Source organism: Neomonachus schauinslandi, chromosome 14 (assembly GCF_002201575.2).
Source record: "Neomonachus schauinslandi chromosome 14, ASM220157v2, whole genome shotgun sequence".
Classification (NCBI taxonomy): Eukaryota; Metazoa; Chordata; class Mammalia; order Carnivora; family Phocidae; genus Neomonachus; species Neomonachus schauinslandi.
This window is the reverse complement of record NC_058416.1, coordinates 21462706-21478841: the sequence shown is the minus strand read 5'-3', so window position 1 is coordinate 21478841 and position 16136 is coordinate 21462706. Positions and strand designations below refer to the sequence as shown.

The window sequence follows — 16136 nt, the reverse complement described above, 5'->3', positions numbered from 1 at the left end:
AAAAAAAAAAAAAAAAAAAATAAAAAAAAAAAAAAAAAAAAAAAAAAGATGTCTTTAAACAGAAACACACATAAAACAAGGTCATGTATTGATGCGTTGACAAAAATGTTGTAAACAAAGGCTCATAAGAACCTAAACCTGTATTTTCCCTAGGAGCAATATTACCATATTTACAAGTACAGTGTTTGTGTCAATGTTATAGAACATGGCTACTGCAAATCATGAGAATTGACTGGCATGTCATTGACATTTTAAAAATGCTTAGCCAGTAACTGACTTTATGTAATTTTTTAAATCCTTTTACAAAGGCACTTAGTCATTTGTAGAGCAACAGCTAATTTGTAGTAATCTAAAAGAGGAGGCTTAGACTTCAGTTTCCCCAGAGAATTATTTCCTGACTCTGCTACACTTCCACATGACTGAAACAATATCAAAGTGTTCCTGCCATTGTGGGCCAGGGACTCAGAAATCCACTCCCTGACTCTGTGTCTGGCCTCTTTCTGACAGTCATTTATTTCTACCACCTCAAAAGAATAACTTCATATGTTATTTTAAAAATTAATTTACGGGGTCTGGGAGGTTCAGTCGGTTAAGTGTCCGACTCTTGATTTCGGCTCAGATCATGATGTCAGGGTCGTGAGATTGAGCCCCTCTATGGGCTCTACTTGAGATTCTCTTTCTCTTTCTTCCTCTGCCCCACCCCCCACTCACTCTCTAAATAAATAAATAAATAAAATCTTAAAAAATAATTAGCTTAAATGTTCATCAAAGTATTACACGCACATTGTTTTTTCAAATAGGCTTGTAACTAAAACCAATAGACTCTTCCTCCCCAAACCCTGTTTCCATTCCCTCCAGATTCCCATGTTCATCACTCTTTCTTTTCTGGAATTTATCTTCATGTTTTTCAATAATGTGCTCAGGTATCTGTCCCTTAATTCCTCAGCTTTAATTCACCAGTTTTAGATATCACCTGCTGATTTATTTTTATGTCAGGATTTAGCACTCTTGTACACTTCCATCCCTATTCCCCTTCATCGATCTTCTTCCTTTTTTTCTCCTCCTACTCTTCCTTCTCTTGCTCTTCATTCTTATTCTAGTCCTTCTTCTTCTCAGAGGTGCAATTAATTAAAGTGAAATGCACAAAACTTCGGTGTTTATTTCTACAACTGTATTATTTCACTAGAGCTGCCATAGCAAACACCACAGACGAGGAAACCTAAACAAACCCAGATAGTTGTTTTCTTAGACCTCTGGAGGCTGGAAGTCAAAGTTCAAAGTATCAGCAGAGTTATTTCTTCCTCATCCTCTCTCCCTCTTCTTCCACTGTCTTTACATGATCTTCTTCTGTGTGTGTCTCCAGATCTCCATTTCTTATAATGACACCAGTCATATTGGATTTGGTCCTATGCTAATTGACCTCCTTTAACCTAATAATTTCTTCAAAGTCCCTACCTCCAAATACACTCAAATTCTGAGGTATTGGGGATTAAAACTTCCACATGTGAATTCAGAGCAGGGGCATGATTTACCCCATAATGATATATTTTGACAATTGTATCCACCCATGTAACAAATGTGAAACAAAGATGCAGAATGTTTCCATCACACTGAAAAGTCTCCTTTTTCCCATATTCATCAGTCCCCCAGTGCAACTGCCATGAGCAACTGCTGGTCTGTTTTGTATTACTATAAAATAGTTTTGCCTATTCTTGAACTTCATATAAATGGAATTATACAGTATGTACTCTTTTGAGTTTATGTCTCATTATATCCAATCTTACATCATATTAAAATTTTATTTACTGTATTACTGAGAATTCCATTTTCTTTTTCTGTTTTAGATTCTCTCTTTCTTGGATTTCATATCTTTTTCTCTCTGTTTGCCCTCTCATTTTTCCAAAGCATACCCTCATTAGTCTCCTGATGAAGGGAATGCAGATGGATATCTTTGAAACCATGTGTTTCTGAAAAGACTTGTACTTATATAAGCATATATTCTTATACTTGTGTTATATTTTCCTTATACTTGATCATTTGTTTGTATAGCCTTGGAAGTCCAGGTTTAAAATCCTTTAGGTTTAGAATTTTGTAAATACTCTTCTATTGTTTTCTAACTCTGAATGTTGTTGAGAAATCTTACTCCTTACAATTTTTACTCCTGATCATTTTTTTTTAAGATTTTCTTTATTTATTTGACAGAAAGATAGAGATAGCAAGAGCAGGAACACATGCAGAGGGAGTGGGAGAGGGAGAAGCAGGCTTCCCGCTGAGCAGGGAGCCAGATGCAGGGCTCAATCCCAGGACTCTGGGATCATGACCTGAGCCTAAGGCAGATGCTCAACGACTGAGCCACCCAGGCGCCCCTACTCCTGATCATTTTTTATGCGACCTGCTTTTTTTCATCCATTCTGGAAACTTTGGGATTCTCTCTCCCCCATGATGCTACAATATTTCACAGTAATGTGCCTTAATGTAGTTTTTTTTTTCATGCATGATGTCAGATATTCCATAATCGCTTCTAGACTGAAGTCTCAAATCTTCCAGTTCTGCAAGGTTTTTATTGCAGGGAAGGGTTCTTGTTTTTCTTTCTGTTCTTTGCTAATTTTTTGCTTCTATTTTTCCTATTTTTTCATTATTTCATCTTATTACTTGGATGTTGGAAATTATGGACTAAACCTCTAATTTCTTATCTTTTCTCTTCAAATTTCTATGATCATCTTTTTTTTTCCCCACTGAATTTAAGGAATTTTCTTTAATTTATCTTCCAACTTACTTATCAAATATTTAACTAGTACAACCAAATTATAAATGTCATAATAATTTAAAAGAATCTTTCATTTTTTCTGTATTTTTATTCCTTTCACAGATATAATATCTTCTCTTAGATTGCTAGGTATTAGTGACAACTTTTTGGATCCTTTCTCTGCTCTAAGCATCAGTGCTATTTCCTTCAAGGGCCATTATGTTCTTATGTGTTTTTTCCTCTGTCTTTTATAGTAAAAGCTTTTTTTTTTTTTAAATGTCTGAGTGTCTTAAATTGTTGGTTTACATTAAAATGAAATATGTACTAAAAAGCTGATAGCAAAGTGCAAATTGTAGTTCATGAGTGGGGTTCTTAAGTGAGAGCCTCATTATTGGGGGATTGATCAGAAACCTGGCTATTGTTTTCTCTAGGACCAAACTTATAATTTTCTCTAGAGAATTATTACCTGATATTCTGCCTGGGGAATATACACCTGTTTCTTTTTTTTTTTTTTTAAGATTTTATTTGACAGAGATAGAGAGAGCACAAGCAGGCAGAGCGGCAGGCAGAGGGAGAGGGAGCAAACTCCCCGCTGAGCAGGGAGCCCAATGCGGGACTCGATCCCAGGACCCCGGGATCATGACCTGAGCTGAAGGCAGACGCTTAACCAACTGAGCCACTCAGGTGCCCTATACACCTGCTTCTTATTGTTCTTAATGCAGATGGAATGCAGAAGAAAGAAGACTTGGGTGTCTTTGACTTAATAAGTCAAAAATAAGTCCCTTGCCCTCATCTCTACCCTTTTCTGTGCCTGATATCTCTAAATCTGTGGATTCTATTTCATAACCCTAGAGGATGAAACTCCCAGCTACTCCTAGGTCACTGAGTGTTGGTAGATTGATTTTGCTGGATGTGGGTAGGACCTCAATCCATCTTTTATTTCAGAACCATGCTTCAAGTCTTGTCTTTCAAGGTATTTAGGAAGCAACAATTTCTAATCCTACCTGAACTTTGTCATGCAAATCACCTTGTTTTTCATTAATACCTCTTTTTAATTTTGTTTATTTTATTATGTTATGTTAATCACCATACATTACATCATTAGTTTTTGATGTAGTGTTCCATGATTCATTGTTTGCGTATAACACCTGGTGATCCATTCAATATGTGCCCTCCTTTATACCCATCACCAGGCTAACCCATCCCCCCACCCCCCTCCCCTCTAGAACCCTCAGTTTGTTTGTCAGAGTCCATAGTCTCTCATGGTTCTCCCCCTCTGATTTCCACCCCTTCATTTTTCCCTTCCTACTATCTTCTTCTTTTTTTTTTAACATATAATGTATTATTTGTTTCAGAGGTACAGGTCTATGATTCAACAGTCTTACACAATTCACAGCACTCACCATAGTACATACCCTCCCCAATGTCTATCAACCAGCCACCCCATCCCTCCCACCCCCCACCAATCCAGCAACCCTCAGTTTGTTTCCTGAGATTAAGAATTCCTCATATCAGTGAGATCATATGATACTTGTCTTTCTCTCATTGACTTATTTCACTCTGCATAACACCCTCCAGTTCACGTTGTTGCAAATGGCAAGATCTCACTCCTTTTGATGGCTGTGTAATATTACATTGTATATATATACCACATCTTCTTTATCCATTCATCTATCGATGGACATCTTGGCTCTTTCCATAGTTTGATTATGGTGGACATTGCTGCTATAAACATGCCCCTCCAGATCACTACATTTGCACCTTTGGGGTAAATACCCAGTAGTGCAATTGCTGGATCATATGGTAGCTCTATTGTCAACTTTTTGAGGAACCTCCATTCTGTTTTCCAGAGTGGCTGCACCAGCTTGCATTCCCACCAACAGTATAGGAGCATTCCCCTTTCTCCACGTCCCAGCCAACATCTGTCATTTCATGGCTTGTTAAATTTAGCCATTCTGACTGGTGTGAGGTGGTATCTCATTGAGGTTTTGATTTGGATTTCCCTGATGCCAAGTGATGTTGAGCACATTTTCATTTGCCTGTTGGCCATTTGAATGTCTTCTTTGGGAAAATGTCTGTTCATGTCTTCTGCCCATTTCTTGATCGGATTCTTTGTTCTTTGGGTGTTGAGTTTGATAAGTTCTTCATAGATTTTGGATATTAGCCTTTTATCTGATATGTCATTAGCAAATATCTTCTCCCATTCTGTTAGTTGTCCTTTGGTTTTGTTGACTGTTTCCTTTGCTATGCAAAAGCTTTTTATCTTAATGATTTTGATGGACTCCTGTCCCACATTTAGGTCTTTCAACAATTTTGAGTCTATTTTTGTGTGTGGTGTAAGGAAATGGTCCAGTTTCATTCTTCTGCATTTGGCTGTCCAATTCTCCCAACACCATTTGTTGAAGAGACTGTCTTTTTCCATTGGACATTCTTTCCTGCTTTGTCAAAGATGAGTTGACCATAGAGTTGAGAGTCCATTTCTGGGCTCTCTATTCTGTTCCATTGACCTGTGTGTCTGTTTTTCTGCCAGTACCATACCGTCTTGATGATGACAGCTTTGTAATAGAGCTGGAAGTCTGGAATTGTGATGCCACCAGCTTTGCTTTTCTTTTTCAACATTCCTCTGGCTATTCAGGGTCTTTTCTGTTTCCATACAAATTTTAGGATTATTTGTTCCATTTCTTTGAAAAAAGTGGATGGTATTTTAATAGGGATAGCATTAAATGTGTAGATTGCTCTAGGTAGCATTGACATCTTCACATTATTTGTTCTTCCACTCCCTGAGCATGGAACGTTTTTCCATTTCTTTGTGTCTTCCTCAATTTCTTTCATGAGTATTCTATAGTTTTCTGAGTACAGATTGTTTGCCTCTTTGATTAGATTTATTCCTAGGTATCTTATGGTTTTGGGTGCAATTGTAAATGGGATTGACTCCTTAATTTCTCTTTCTTCTGTCTTGTTGTTGGTATATAGGAATGCCACTGATTTCTGTGCATTGATTCTATATCCTGCCACTTTACTGAATTCCTATATGATTTCTAGCAGTTTTGGGGTGGGGTCTTTTGGGTTTTCCACATAAAGTATCATATCATCTGCAAAGAGTGAGAGTTTGACTTCTTCTTTGCCCATTCAAGTGCCTTTTATTTCTTTTTGTTGTCTGATTGCTGAGGCTAAGACTTCTAGTACTATGTTGAATAGCAGTGGTGATAGTGGACATCCATACCCTGTTCCTGACCTTAGGGGGAAAGCTCTCAGTGTTTCCCCATTGAGAATGACATTTGCTGTGGGTTCTTCATAGATGGCTTTTATGATATTGAGGTATGTACCCTCTATCCCTATACTCTAAGAGTTTTGATCAAGAAAGGATGCTGTACTTTGTTAAATGCTTTTTCTGCATCTATTGAGAGGATCATATGGTTCTTGTTCTTTCTTTTATTAATATATTGTATCACACTGATTGATTTGTGGATGTTGAACCAACCTTGCAGCGCAGGAATAAATCCCACTTGGTCGTGGTGAATAATCCTCTTAATGTACTGTTGGATCCTATTGGCTAGTATTTTGGTGAGAATTTTTGCATCCATGTTCATCAAGGATATTGGTCTGTAATTCTCCTTTTTGATGGGGTCTTTATCTGGTTTGGGATCAAGGTAATGGTGGCCTCATAAAATGAGTTTGGAAGTTTTCCTTCCATTTCTTTTTTTGGAACAGTTTCAGAAGCATAGGTATTAATTCTTCTTAATGTTTGGTAGAATTCCCCTGGGAAGCCATCTGGCCCTGGGCTCTTGTTTGTTGGGAGATTTTTGATGACTGCTTCAATTTCCTTAGTGGTTATAGGTCTGTTCCGGTTTTCTATTTCTTCCTGGTTCAGTTTTGGTAGTTGATACATCTCTAGGAATGCATCCATTTCTTCCAGGTTATCTAATTTGCTGGCATAGAGTTGCTCATAATATGTTCTTATAATTGTTTGTACTTTGGTATTGGTTGTGATCTCTCTTCTTTCATTCGTGATTTTATTTCTTTGGGTCCTTTCTCTTTTCTTTTTGGTAAGTCTGTCCAGGGGTTTATCAATCTTGTTAATTCTTTCAAAGAACCAGCTCATAGTTTTGTTGATCTGTTCTACTGTTCTTTTGGTTTCTATTTCATTCATTTCTGCTCTGATCTTTAGTATTTCTCTTCTCCTGCTGGGTTTAGGCTTTATTTGCTGTTCTGTCTCCAGCTCCTTTAGGTGTAGGGTTAGGTTGTGTATTTGAGAACTTTCTTGTTTCTTGAGAAAGGCTTGTATTGCTATATACTCCTCTTAGGACTGCCTTTGCTGCCTCCCAAAGATTTTGAACAGTTGTGTTTTCATTTTCATTTCTTTCCATGAATTTTTTAAATTCTTCTTTAATTTCCTGGTAGACCCATTCATTCTTTAGTAGGATGCTCTTTAGCCTCCATGTATTTGAGTTCTTTCCAACTTTCCTCTTGTGATTGAGTTCCAGTTTCAAAACATTGTGGTCTGAACATATGTAGGGAATGATCCCAGTCTTTTGGTACCAGTTGAGACCTGATTTGTGACCTAGGATGTGATCTATTCTGGAGAATGTTCCATGGGCACTAGAGAAGAATGTGTATTCCATTGCTTTGGGATAGAATGTTCTGAATGTATCTGTGAATTCCATTTGGTCCAGTGTGTCATTTAAAGCCTTTATTTCCTTGTTGATCTTTTGCTTAGATGATCTGTCCATTTCAGTGAAGGGGGGTGATAAAGTCCCCTACTATTATTGTGTTGTTGTCAATGTGTTTCTTTGCTTTTGTTATTAATTGCCTTATATAATTGGCTGCTCCCATGTTAGGGGCATAGATAATTACAAGTGTTAGATCTTCTTGTTGGATAGACCCTTTAAGTAGGATATAGTGTCCTTCCTCATCTCTTATTATAGTCTTTGGTTTAAAATCTAATTTGTCTGATACAAGGATTGCCACCCCAGCTTTCTTTTGGCGTCCATTAGTATGGTAAATTGTTTTTCACCCCCTCACTTTCAATCTGGTGGTGTCTTTGGGTCTAAAATGAGTCTCTTGCAGACAGCATATCGATGGGTCTTGTTTTTTTTAATCCAATCTGATACCCTGTGTGTTTTGATTGGGGCATTGAGCCCATTTACATTCAGGGTAACTATTGAAAGATAGGAATTTAGTGCCATTGTATTGCCTGTAAGGTGACTGTTACTGTATATTGTCTGTGTTCCTTTCTGGTCTATGTTACTTTTAGGGTCTCTCTTTGCTTAGAGGACCCCTTTCAGTATTTCCTGTAGGGCTGGTTTTGTGTTTGCAAATTCCTTTAGTTTTTGTTTGTGCTGGAAGCTTTTCGTCTCTCCTTCTATTACCTGGATATAGTATTCTTGGCTGCATATTTTTCTCATTTAGTGCTCTGAATATATCCTGCCAGTCCTTTCTGGCCTGCCAGGTCTCTGTGGATAGGTCTGTTGCCAATCTAATGTTTCTACCATTGTAGGTTACAGATCTCTTCTCCCAAGCTGCTTTCAGGATTTTCTCTTTGTCTATGAGACTCTTAAGTTTTACTATTAGATGTTGGGGTGTTGACCTATTTTTATTGATTCTGGGGCGGGTCCTCTGTGTCTCCTGGATTTTGATGTCTGTTTCCTTCCCCAAATTAGGGAAGTTCTCTGCTATAATTTGCTCCAATATACCTTCTGCCCCTCTCTCTCCTTCTTCTTCTGGGATCCCAATTATTCTAATATTGTTTCTTCTTATGGTATCGCTTATCTCTCGAATTCTGCCCTCATGATCCAGTATTTGTTTATCTCTCTTTTTCTCAGCTTCTTTATTTTCCATCATTTGGTCTTCTATATAACTAATCCTCTCTTCTGCCTCATTTATCCTAGCAGTTAGAGCCTCCATATTTTATGGCACCTCATTAATAGCCTTTTTGATTTCGACTTGGTTAGATTTTAGTTCTTTCATTTCTCCAGAAAGGGTTTCTCTAATATCTTCCATGCTTTTTTCAAGCCCAGCTAGTATCTTTAAAATTGTCATTCTGAACTCCAGTTCCGACATCTTACTAATGTCTGTGTTCATTAGCTCCCTGGCAGTTGGTACTGCCTCTTGTTCTTTTTTTTTTTTTTGAAGTGATTTTTTCCATCTTGTCATTTTGTCCAGAGGATAGATGAATGAGAGAACAGAATGCTAAAAGGGTAACATCGACCCCAGAAAAATATACACTAAACAAATCAGAAGAGACCTGAAACAGGGGGAAAAGAAAGGGAAAGAAAGAAAAAAAAAAAAAGAATATGATCAAATATGATCATTCTGGTGCATAGATCAGTGCCACACACTAAATTTTGGGCATATTTTGGTCTGTTAGAAGAAAGTGCCTCTCAAAATTTTAAGGAAAGAAAAACTTATGTATGTACAAAAATAAGGGTAAATAGGATGAAGGGATGGAATATGACTGTAAAGATGAAAGTTATAATAGATTTTATAAAAGGAATTGATAAGAAGTTGGTTGAAAAAAGAAAAAAGAGGAATTAAAAAAAAGGGAGAGAATGTGATCAGGCAGGAGACTAGAACAAAGCCATACACTAGAGATTTAGGGTATATTTTGGTCTATTAGAAGACACTGTATCCCAAAATTTTAAAGAGAGAACTTAAATATATACCAAAAATATGGTTAACTACTATGAAGGGATAGAATATGAGTCTAAAAATGAAAAATAAAATGGATTTTTTAAAAAGGGATTGATAAGATGTTGGTTGGAAAAGGGAAAAAGAAAATTTCAAAAAAAAAAAGAAAATTAAAAAAATTAACTTTGAAAGACTAAAGAATCATGGGGGAAAAAAGCCATGAATTCTATGTGCTGTATTCCCCTAGTGATGGCATTCGGCTGTTCTCATTGATCGGTAAACTTGGTCTTGGCCGGTTGTTCTTGCTGATCTTCTGGGGGAGGGGCCTGTTGCCATGGTTCCCAAATGTCTTTGCCAGATGCGGAATTGCCCTGCCCTTGCCGGGTGTGGGCTAAGTAATCTGCTTGGGTTTGCTCTCAGGAGCTTTTGTTCCCTGCAAGCTTTCCGTACAGCTTTGGAGGCTGAGAGTGAAAATGGTGGCCTCCCAATCTCCGCCGCGGAGGAGCCGAGAACTCGGGGCCCCGCTCCTCAGTGAGCCCCCAGAGAAAAGCCGTCAGTCACTCCCGTCTCCCCGGTCTCCAGCCGCACTCCGTGCTCACCCGGCCTGTGACCGCGCGTTTCTATCTCTGGCACCCGACCCCGGGTGGAGTCTCCAAACCCAGCAGATCCCTGCAGTGTGCTCCCACACCGCTCCTCCCAGGGGAGGAAGGAGAGTCTCCCCGGATCTGCCGCTTGTTGGGTCCCTGCTGGAGGAGCAGTGGCCCGACTGTGCCGCGGATCATGGTCTATGGCAACCCCGAGCTGAGAGCCCGCTCCTTGGCTCTGTCTCTGCAGCCGGCTTCCTTGCTGTGATACCTGGGAGCTCTGCCACACTCAGGCACCCCTGGTCTTTCTGTGACCCCGAGGGTCCTGAGACCACACTGTCCCACGAGGGTTCCACCCCCCGCTTAGCCACCGGAGTGATGTCCCTCAGCGGAGCCGACTTCTAAAAGTTCTGATTTTGTGCTCTGCAGCTCTATCACTTGCTGCGAGCGGCCATCGGAGGCCCCTCCCCCGCCATCTATCCTCCTGAATATCCCCTCGGATTCACTTCTCCACACATCCTACCTTCCAGAAAGTGGTCGCTTTTCTGTTCAGAGATTTGCTGCTATTCTTTTCTTTGGTCTCCTGTTGAGTTCGTAGGTGTTCAGAATGGTTTGATCCCTATCTAGCTAAGTTTCTGGGACCAGACGAAATTTAGGTCTCCTACTCCTCCGTCATCTTGCTCCTCTGCCTCATTAATATCTCTTAAAGGGTAATTTAGGTTTCATCTTTCTGCTTTGGCTCAGCCACCACACTTCCCTCAGTTTGCACCTCTTAAATATTTGTTAAAATCACTCATCCATTAGACTCTTATTCTCTATTTCCTTATAGGTTTATACCCTTTAGAATATTTTACCATCATTTTAGTGGCATTTACAAAGGAGAGGGGATAATGCATGTAATCAATCAAATGAATTGTGCATTTTTGTCAAAACCATACTAAGAGGAATACTGTCAGGTAGTAAGAATGGGTTTAATCTGGTTCTATGGGGTAATCCCTAGCACTTCCTGCTTCTCTGCTTTATTCACACTTAGTTTGGGGTCATTTTTTGACCCCATCCTGTTGTCCTTATTTTCTCCAGTGTTTTAATTTACATCGATTATTTTGCAGAGTATCAAAGTAAGCTGGCTGCCTCCTCCGTCAGGCACACAAAATGGATTTATTACCGGTTATAAAATTCGACACAGAAAGACGACCCGCAGGGGTGAGATGGAAACATTGGAACCCAACAACCTCTGGTACCTCTTCACAGGTCAGTGTTCACACGGTGTAGTGTTGCAAGGTTTTGATGAATTAAATGCTTTAGGAATAAAATATACTCTCACTTCAAGGGAACACCTTTTTTTTGTTTGTTTCCTGACAGGTGACGTTTATTGGTCTGAACAAAAATAACCTTTACATTTTTAACTCGATATTCTCTATAATGCTTTCAGTAAATATTTTGCTTCTGGATCATCATCTTAATAAATGGATCAGATTTTTTTTATCCATATTAGCTTCTCAGCATTGCTGATTCAACAACAGCTCCTCTTGTCAAATAACTTTTAACATTTTAACTAATAACCTTAAAAAGCCATCTAATCAAATAGTTCCAAGTTTAAGTCACTTCAATCCCTCCTTCCCCTAATCTCCAGTGGTGAGGATGGGGTTGGAAAATGTGGAGAATGGTAGTTTGGGAAATAAGCAGATTATTCTACTTTCCATAAATATAAAAGTAAATTCACTTTTGTAGCAATATTGGTGGAACTCATAGTAAGTCATGCTTCTTTATGAACACTGGACCCAGTTTCTGTGCAGTATTTAGAGAATATGTGTTTTATTTTATAAAATGAATAATCATGTGTTTATTTTAACTATTGGAACCCTTAATTCATGTCAGGCCAGGTTCCTAGAAAACAGAGTCTGAGGTATGCTTTCAAGGTAATGCCTCTTGGGGGGTGCAAGCCTAGGAAAGCATCAGTGAGGGAACAAAGAAAGTGAGCAGGGGAGAAGAGAAATCAATGATGGTGGCATATCATTGAGCTGGACACAAGTTTAAAGAAAGCACAGAGTTTGCTCAGCCTCCCCGGGGTGTCTCCTGAGAGGCCACCTGAAGTACTGTGTATCACAATCAGTGGCTGGATAGGAAGCCTGTCATTGGTCAAAGTCCACCAGTAGGCTGTTATCTATTCTGTATCTCCAAACAGCACCTGAGAAGTCAGAGCATACAGTGAGTATGCAAACACGGAATTCTCTCCTTGTCTGTAAATACTTTATATGGTGGTTGCTTAGTCTAAGGTAGCAACAGCACTCAAGAGGGCTTTATAGCTCTAACAAGAGCATGAACTATTGCCAGGAACTTGGAAAGCAAATCATATAGCAGTGGCTCATGATAAGAACTGGTGGGTGAAGTTGAGCAATCTGGAATGGAACATAAACTGGGTCCAGGAAAATATACAAACTCAAACTCATAACTTACAGCTAGTAAGAAAATTATCACTGTGAATGAGAAGAGAAGAAAGTAACTCCTTATTTACTCCTTTGTATATACCACATACTCAGTAAATTTCCATTTGAAATCATAGCATGTACACACACACACAACACACATTTTAAGCTACTTGTTTAGCCCACACTCTGAGACTTGGTCAAAACCTGTTTTTTTTCCCCTCATGTTTTTTTTTTTTTTCTTTTATGCCAATACAATGTTAGCATAATGGTGAGAATGCTTCCAAGGTAGGTTGTCAAAAATCACATTACTTGTTTTATACCTGGATAAAATCTCTTAGGCAGATATTATTGCCTATAAGCAGAAGTTATGGCACTCTACCACATCATTTAAAAAGCTTAAGAAAAGCCAAGATCCTATGTCTTTTTTCCTGATGAAATTATGGGAAGAAGGTAACGATAACTGAAGTTGAGGTGAGGCATATGGGCTCAATGGGATACTTAGTACAACATGTAGTTTCTTTTGAAAGAAATCACCAAGATTGAAAAAAATCTTGCTGAAAAGTTTCTAGTATAATTCCTAAGATATCATATTAGACTAGAAGAAGAGCCTCTAAGGATAATTATATCCAAGCCTTTTCCCCCCACTTTTATGTCGCTGTGTAAGTTTAAGGTATACAACGTAATGGTTTGAATTTTGTTTATTGTGAAATGACTGCCCCTGTCAGTTTAGTTAGCAGCCATTATATCAGATAGATACAATAAAAAGAAAAAGAAAAAAATTTCCTTGTTTTGGGAACTCTTAGGATCTACTTTCTTAAAATTTTGATCTATATCATACAAATGTGGAATGCTTCATGAATTTGCAAGTCATCCTCATATAGGAGCTGTGCTAATCTTCTCTGTATCACTCCAGTTTTAGTATATGTGCTCCTGGAGCAAGCACCATGCCTTATTTTTTAGTAGATATTGGCATTTGAAGCCCTGAAACCTTTTTTTAAATTTATTTTCCTTCTCAAATGAAAAAGGTTAAAAACATAAAATAAAATTTTTATACAATAATTAATTAAAGGATGAGTGTTCCAATTGAAAAAACTAAGGATAGGATACTCAATTTATAGAACTATAAATAGCCAATATGCATGATAAAATGTTCAAACTCATTAGTAGAGAAATGCAAATTGAAAGAAAAATGAGTTAGCATTTTCTTTTGATTAAAGTAATAAAGATATAAATGAATGATAATACCCTGTTCTGGAAAGCATACGAGAGAAATAATGAATACTCATATACTGCTGTGGGCCAGAAGATTCTAGAATCTCTCTGGAAAGCAATATGGAGATATGTGTTATAAACAGGTATAAATACATGTGTGTGAGAGAGAGAGTGAGAGAGAGAGAGAGAACTTCATAGATGTATGATCTAAGTTTTCTACTAGGAATTCCAATTCTTCAGCCATATTTTCTGCAAAGTTTTTAACAATAAACATGTTCACTGCACTGTTACTTTAAGCAAATTATAAGAAAAAAAGACCTCAAGTATCCAAATATAGGCAGTTACCTAAAAAATTTTGTCAAAATTCATATCATGGAATACTGTATATCTAATGAAATGATACAATGTAAAAATACTAAATCACATATTAAATATTTAAAAAATATTGTTACATGAATAACTAAACTTCAAATCAACATTAATGTGTGAGTCCATATTTATAAATAAAAAATATGAATTTGTAGAAAAATATTTAGAGTAATATATGCATACCAAAATATTGATACTGATTGTTACTTACATTTGTAACAACAGTAAAATATGTATTTTAAAATTGTATATATAAAGTGAAAAACAAAAATTCAAGCCTCTAATGTCATATTATGACTTCTGGTTATCAAAATTGCAAATTCCTCCCAGTAAAGCCAATTCTATGCCCACTGAACAGCTAAATGGTGAACAGTCCAGAAAATAAAGAATAGTAGCCACACGGCCAAAAAAAACCGCTGATATGACCGTTTAATATTTATGATATATATGGCAAATGGAATTTAATACATTCAACTCAGTATTATCAAACAAAGATTATCAAAATTTACCTAAATATACAAACATTTAGGACCTTCACTCTACAGAAAGTGAAATCACTTAAAAAAAAAAAAAAGCCAAAAGTCTGAAATAAAAGTGTCAGCAGGGATGGTTCCTTCTGGAGGTTCTGAGAGAAAACTCATCCATGTTTCTCTCCTAACCTCTGGTGGTTGCTGGCAATCCTTGTCATTACTTGGCTTACAGATATGCCTCTCCTATCTCTGCATAAGGATACCAGTCATTGGCTAGACCCCACTCTAAATCTAGGATGGTTTCATCTCAAGATCCTTAACTAATTATATTTATAAAGATGCTACTTCCAAGTAAGGTCACATTCTGAAGTTCCAGGTATACATGAGTTTTGAGGTAGACACTATTCAACTCTCTAAAGACTCCTTTATTTTTCCTCTGAAGGACAATCATTTTTAATTATAGTCTCTAATAAAATTTATTCAAAAATAAGTAATTCAGTCCTATATTTTATTTTTATTTATTTATTTTTAAAGATTTTATTTATTTATTTGACAGAGAGAGACACAGCGAGAGAGGGAACACAAGCAGGGGGAGTGGGAGAGGGAGAAGCAGGCTCCCCGCAGAGCAGGGAGCCCGATGCGGGACTCGATCCCAGGACCCCGGGATCATGACCTGAGCCGAAGGCAGTCGCTTAACCAACTGAGCCACCCAGGCGCCCTCAGTCCTATATTTTAATTCATCTAAAATATATGGGACAATTAGAGCTTTTAATTAGCATGAGATATAACCCATTACCACTCTAGTTTAATACCATTCTGGCCAAAAGCAAAGAAATAGGATGAATTACTTAGCTTGTTATTGGAATAACTCACAAATGCCCACTCCCATCTTCATAGATTCATACGAATCTGGACTCCAAATTTGAATCCTTTATTTGTAACTGTTCCTTCTTCATTTCAATAATTATGAAGTGAGTTTGGGAAAACAAACAATCTGGGCAGTTATGTTTGTAAGTTTTTACATGATATTTATTATAAAAGTCACACAGACTCCATTTTTAATTTGAAAATGAAGAAATAGATGTCTTCAGAGAATAGTCTCATATCCTTAAAACATTAAAAACATGTTTTGCTCAGCCTCTGCCTTGCTCTCCCCTGATGTGTGACCCAACTTCAGTAATGCCTGTTGCATTTCTAGATGTTATGGGAATATCTTCAAGTGCTACAAAGCATCAAGGAACCAGAAAGTACTACACACTGGTAGATAGGCTGTGGTTTTGACTTGTCCCCAAGACATATTTAGTAATTTATGCAATTCCTAGTTTGCAGAAGTAATTGATTTTCTGTATGAATCTGTAGTACTTTAGAATGTACAGAATTTGACCCCATGTTTCCAATACCTTTAAGATATGTGGATATATTGATTTGTCTGTTAGAACATTGGAAATGCCAGAGTGCTTTATTTAGATGATATAAATATTCAGGTGTAGAGACTAAAACATTTTTTTTTACAATCTTTCTGTTAGACAGGTGTTTTTTGTTGTGTGTGTTTTTTACTAGGATAATGAGGCATCTGCAATAACAAAGTAATTCAGTTATAACAAGGATTTTAAGTCACTGCTATCAGTTTCATTGTGGAATCCCATGTCAACTAAATTTTAAAGTGTGTTTTTAATTTTTGAGTGCTCTTCAGAGAAGG

The 16136-nt window shown here is 37.5% G+C and overlaps 1 protein-coding gene and 1 non-coding gene across 2 annotated transcripts in view; one reads left to right on the top strand and one right to left on the bottom strand.

Moving 5' to 3' along the window:
• DCC (DCC netrin 1 receptor) overlaps positions 1–16136 on the top strand; it is a 773306-nt gene that overhangs the window by 551762 nt on the left and 205408 nt on the right. Inside the window, exon 13 of the mRNA XM_044921252.1 lies at positions 11067–11208. Within this exon, the coding sequence (XP_044777187.1) occupies positions 11067–11208 (142 nt within the window). The remainder of the gene's footprint in view (positions 1–11066; positions 11209–16136) is intronic.
• On the bottom strand, positions 13223–13329 carry LOC123326656. Its single transcript, XR_006541231.1, has one exon. It is a non-coding gene; the product is annotated as a U6 spliceosomal RNA (small nuclear RNA).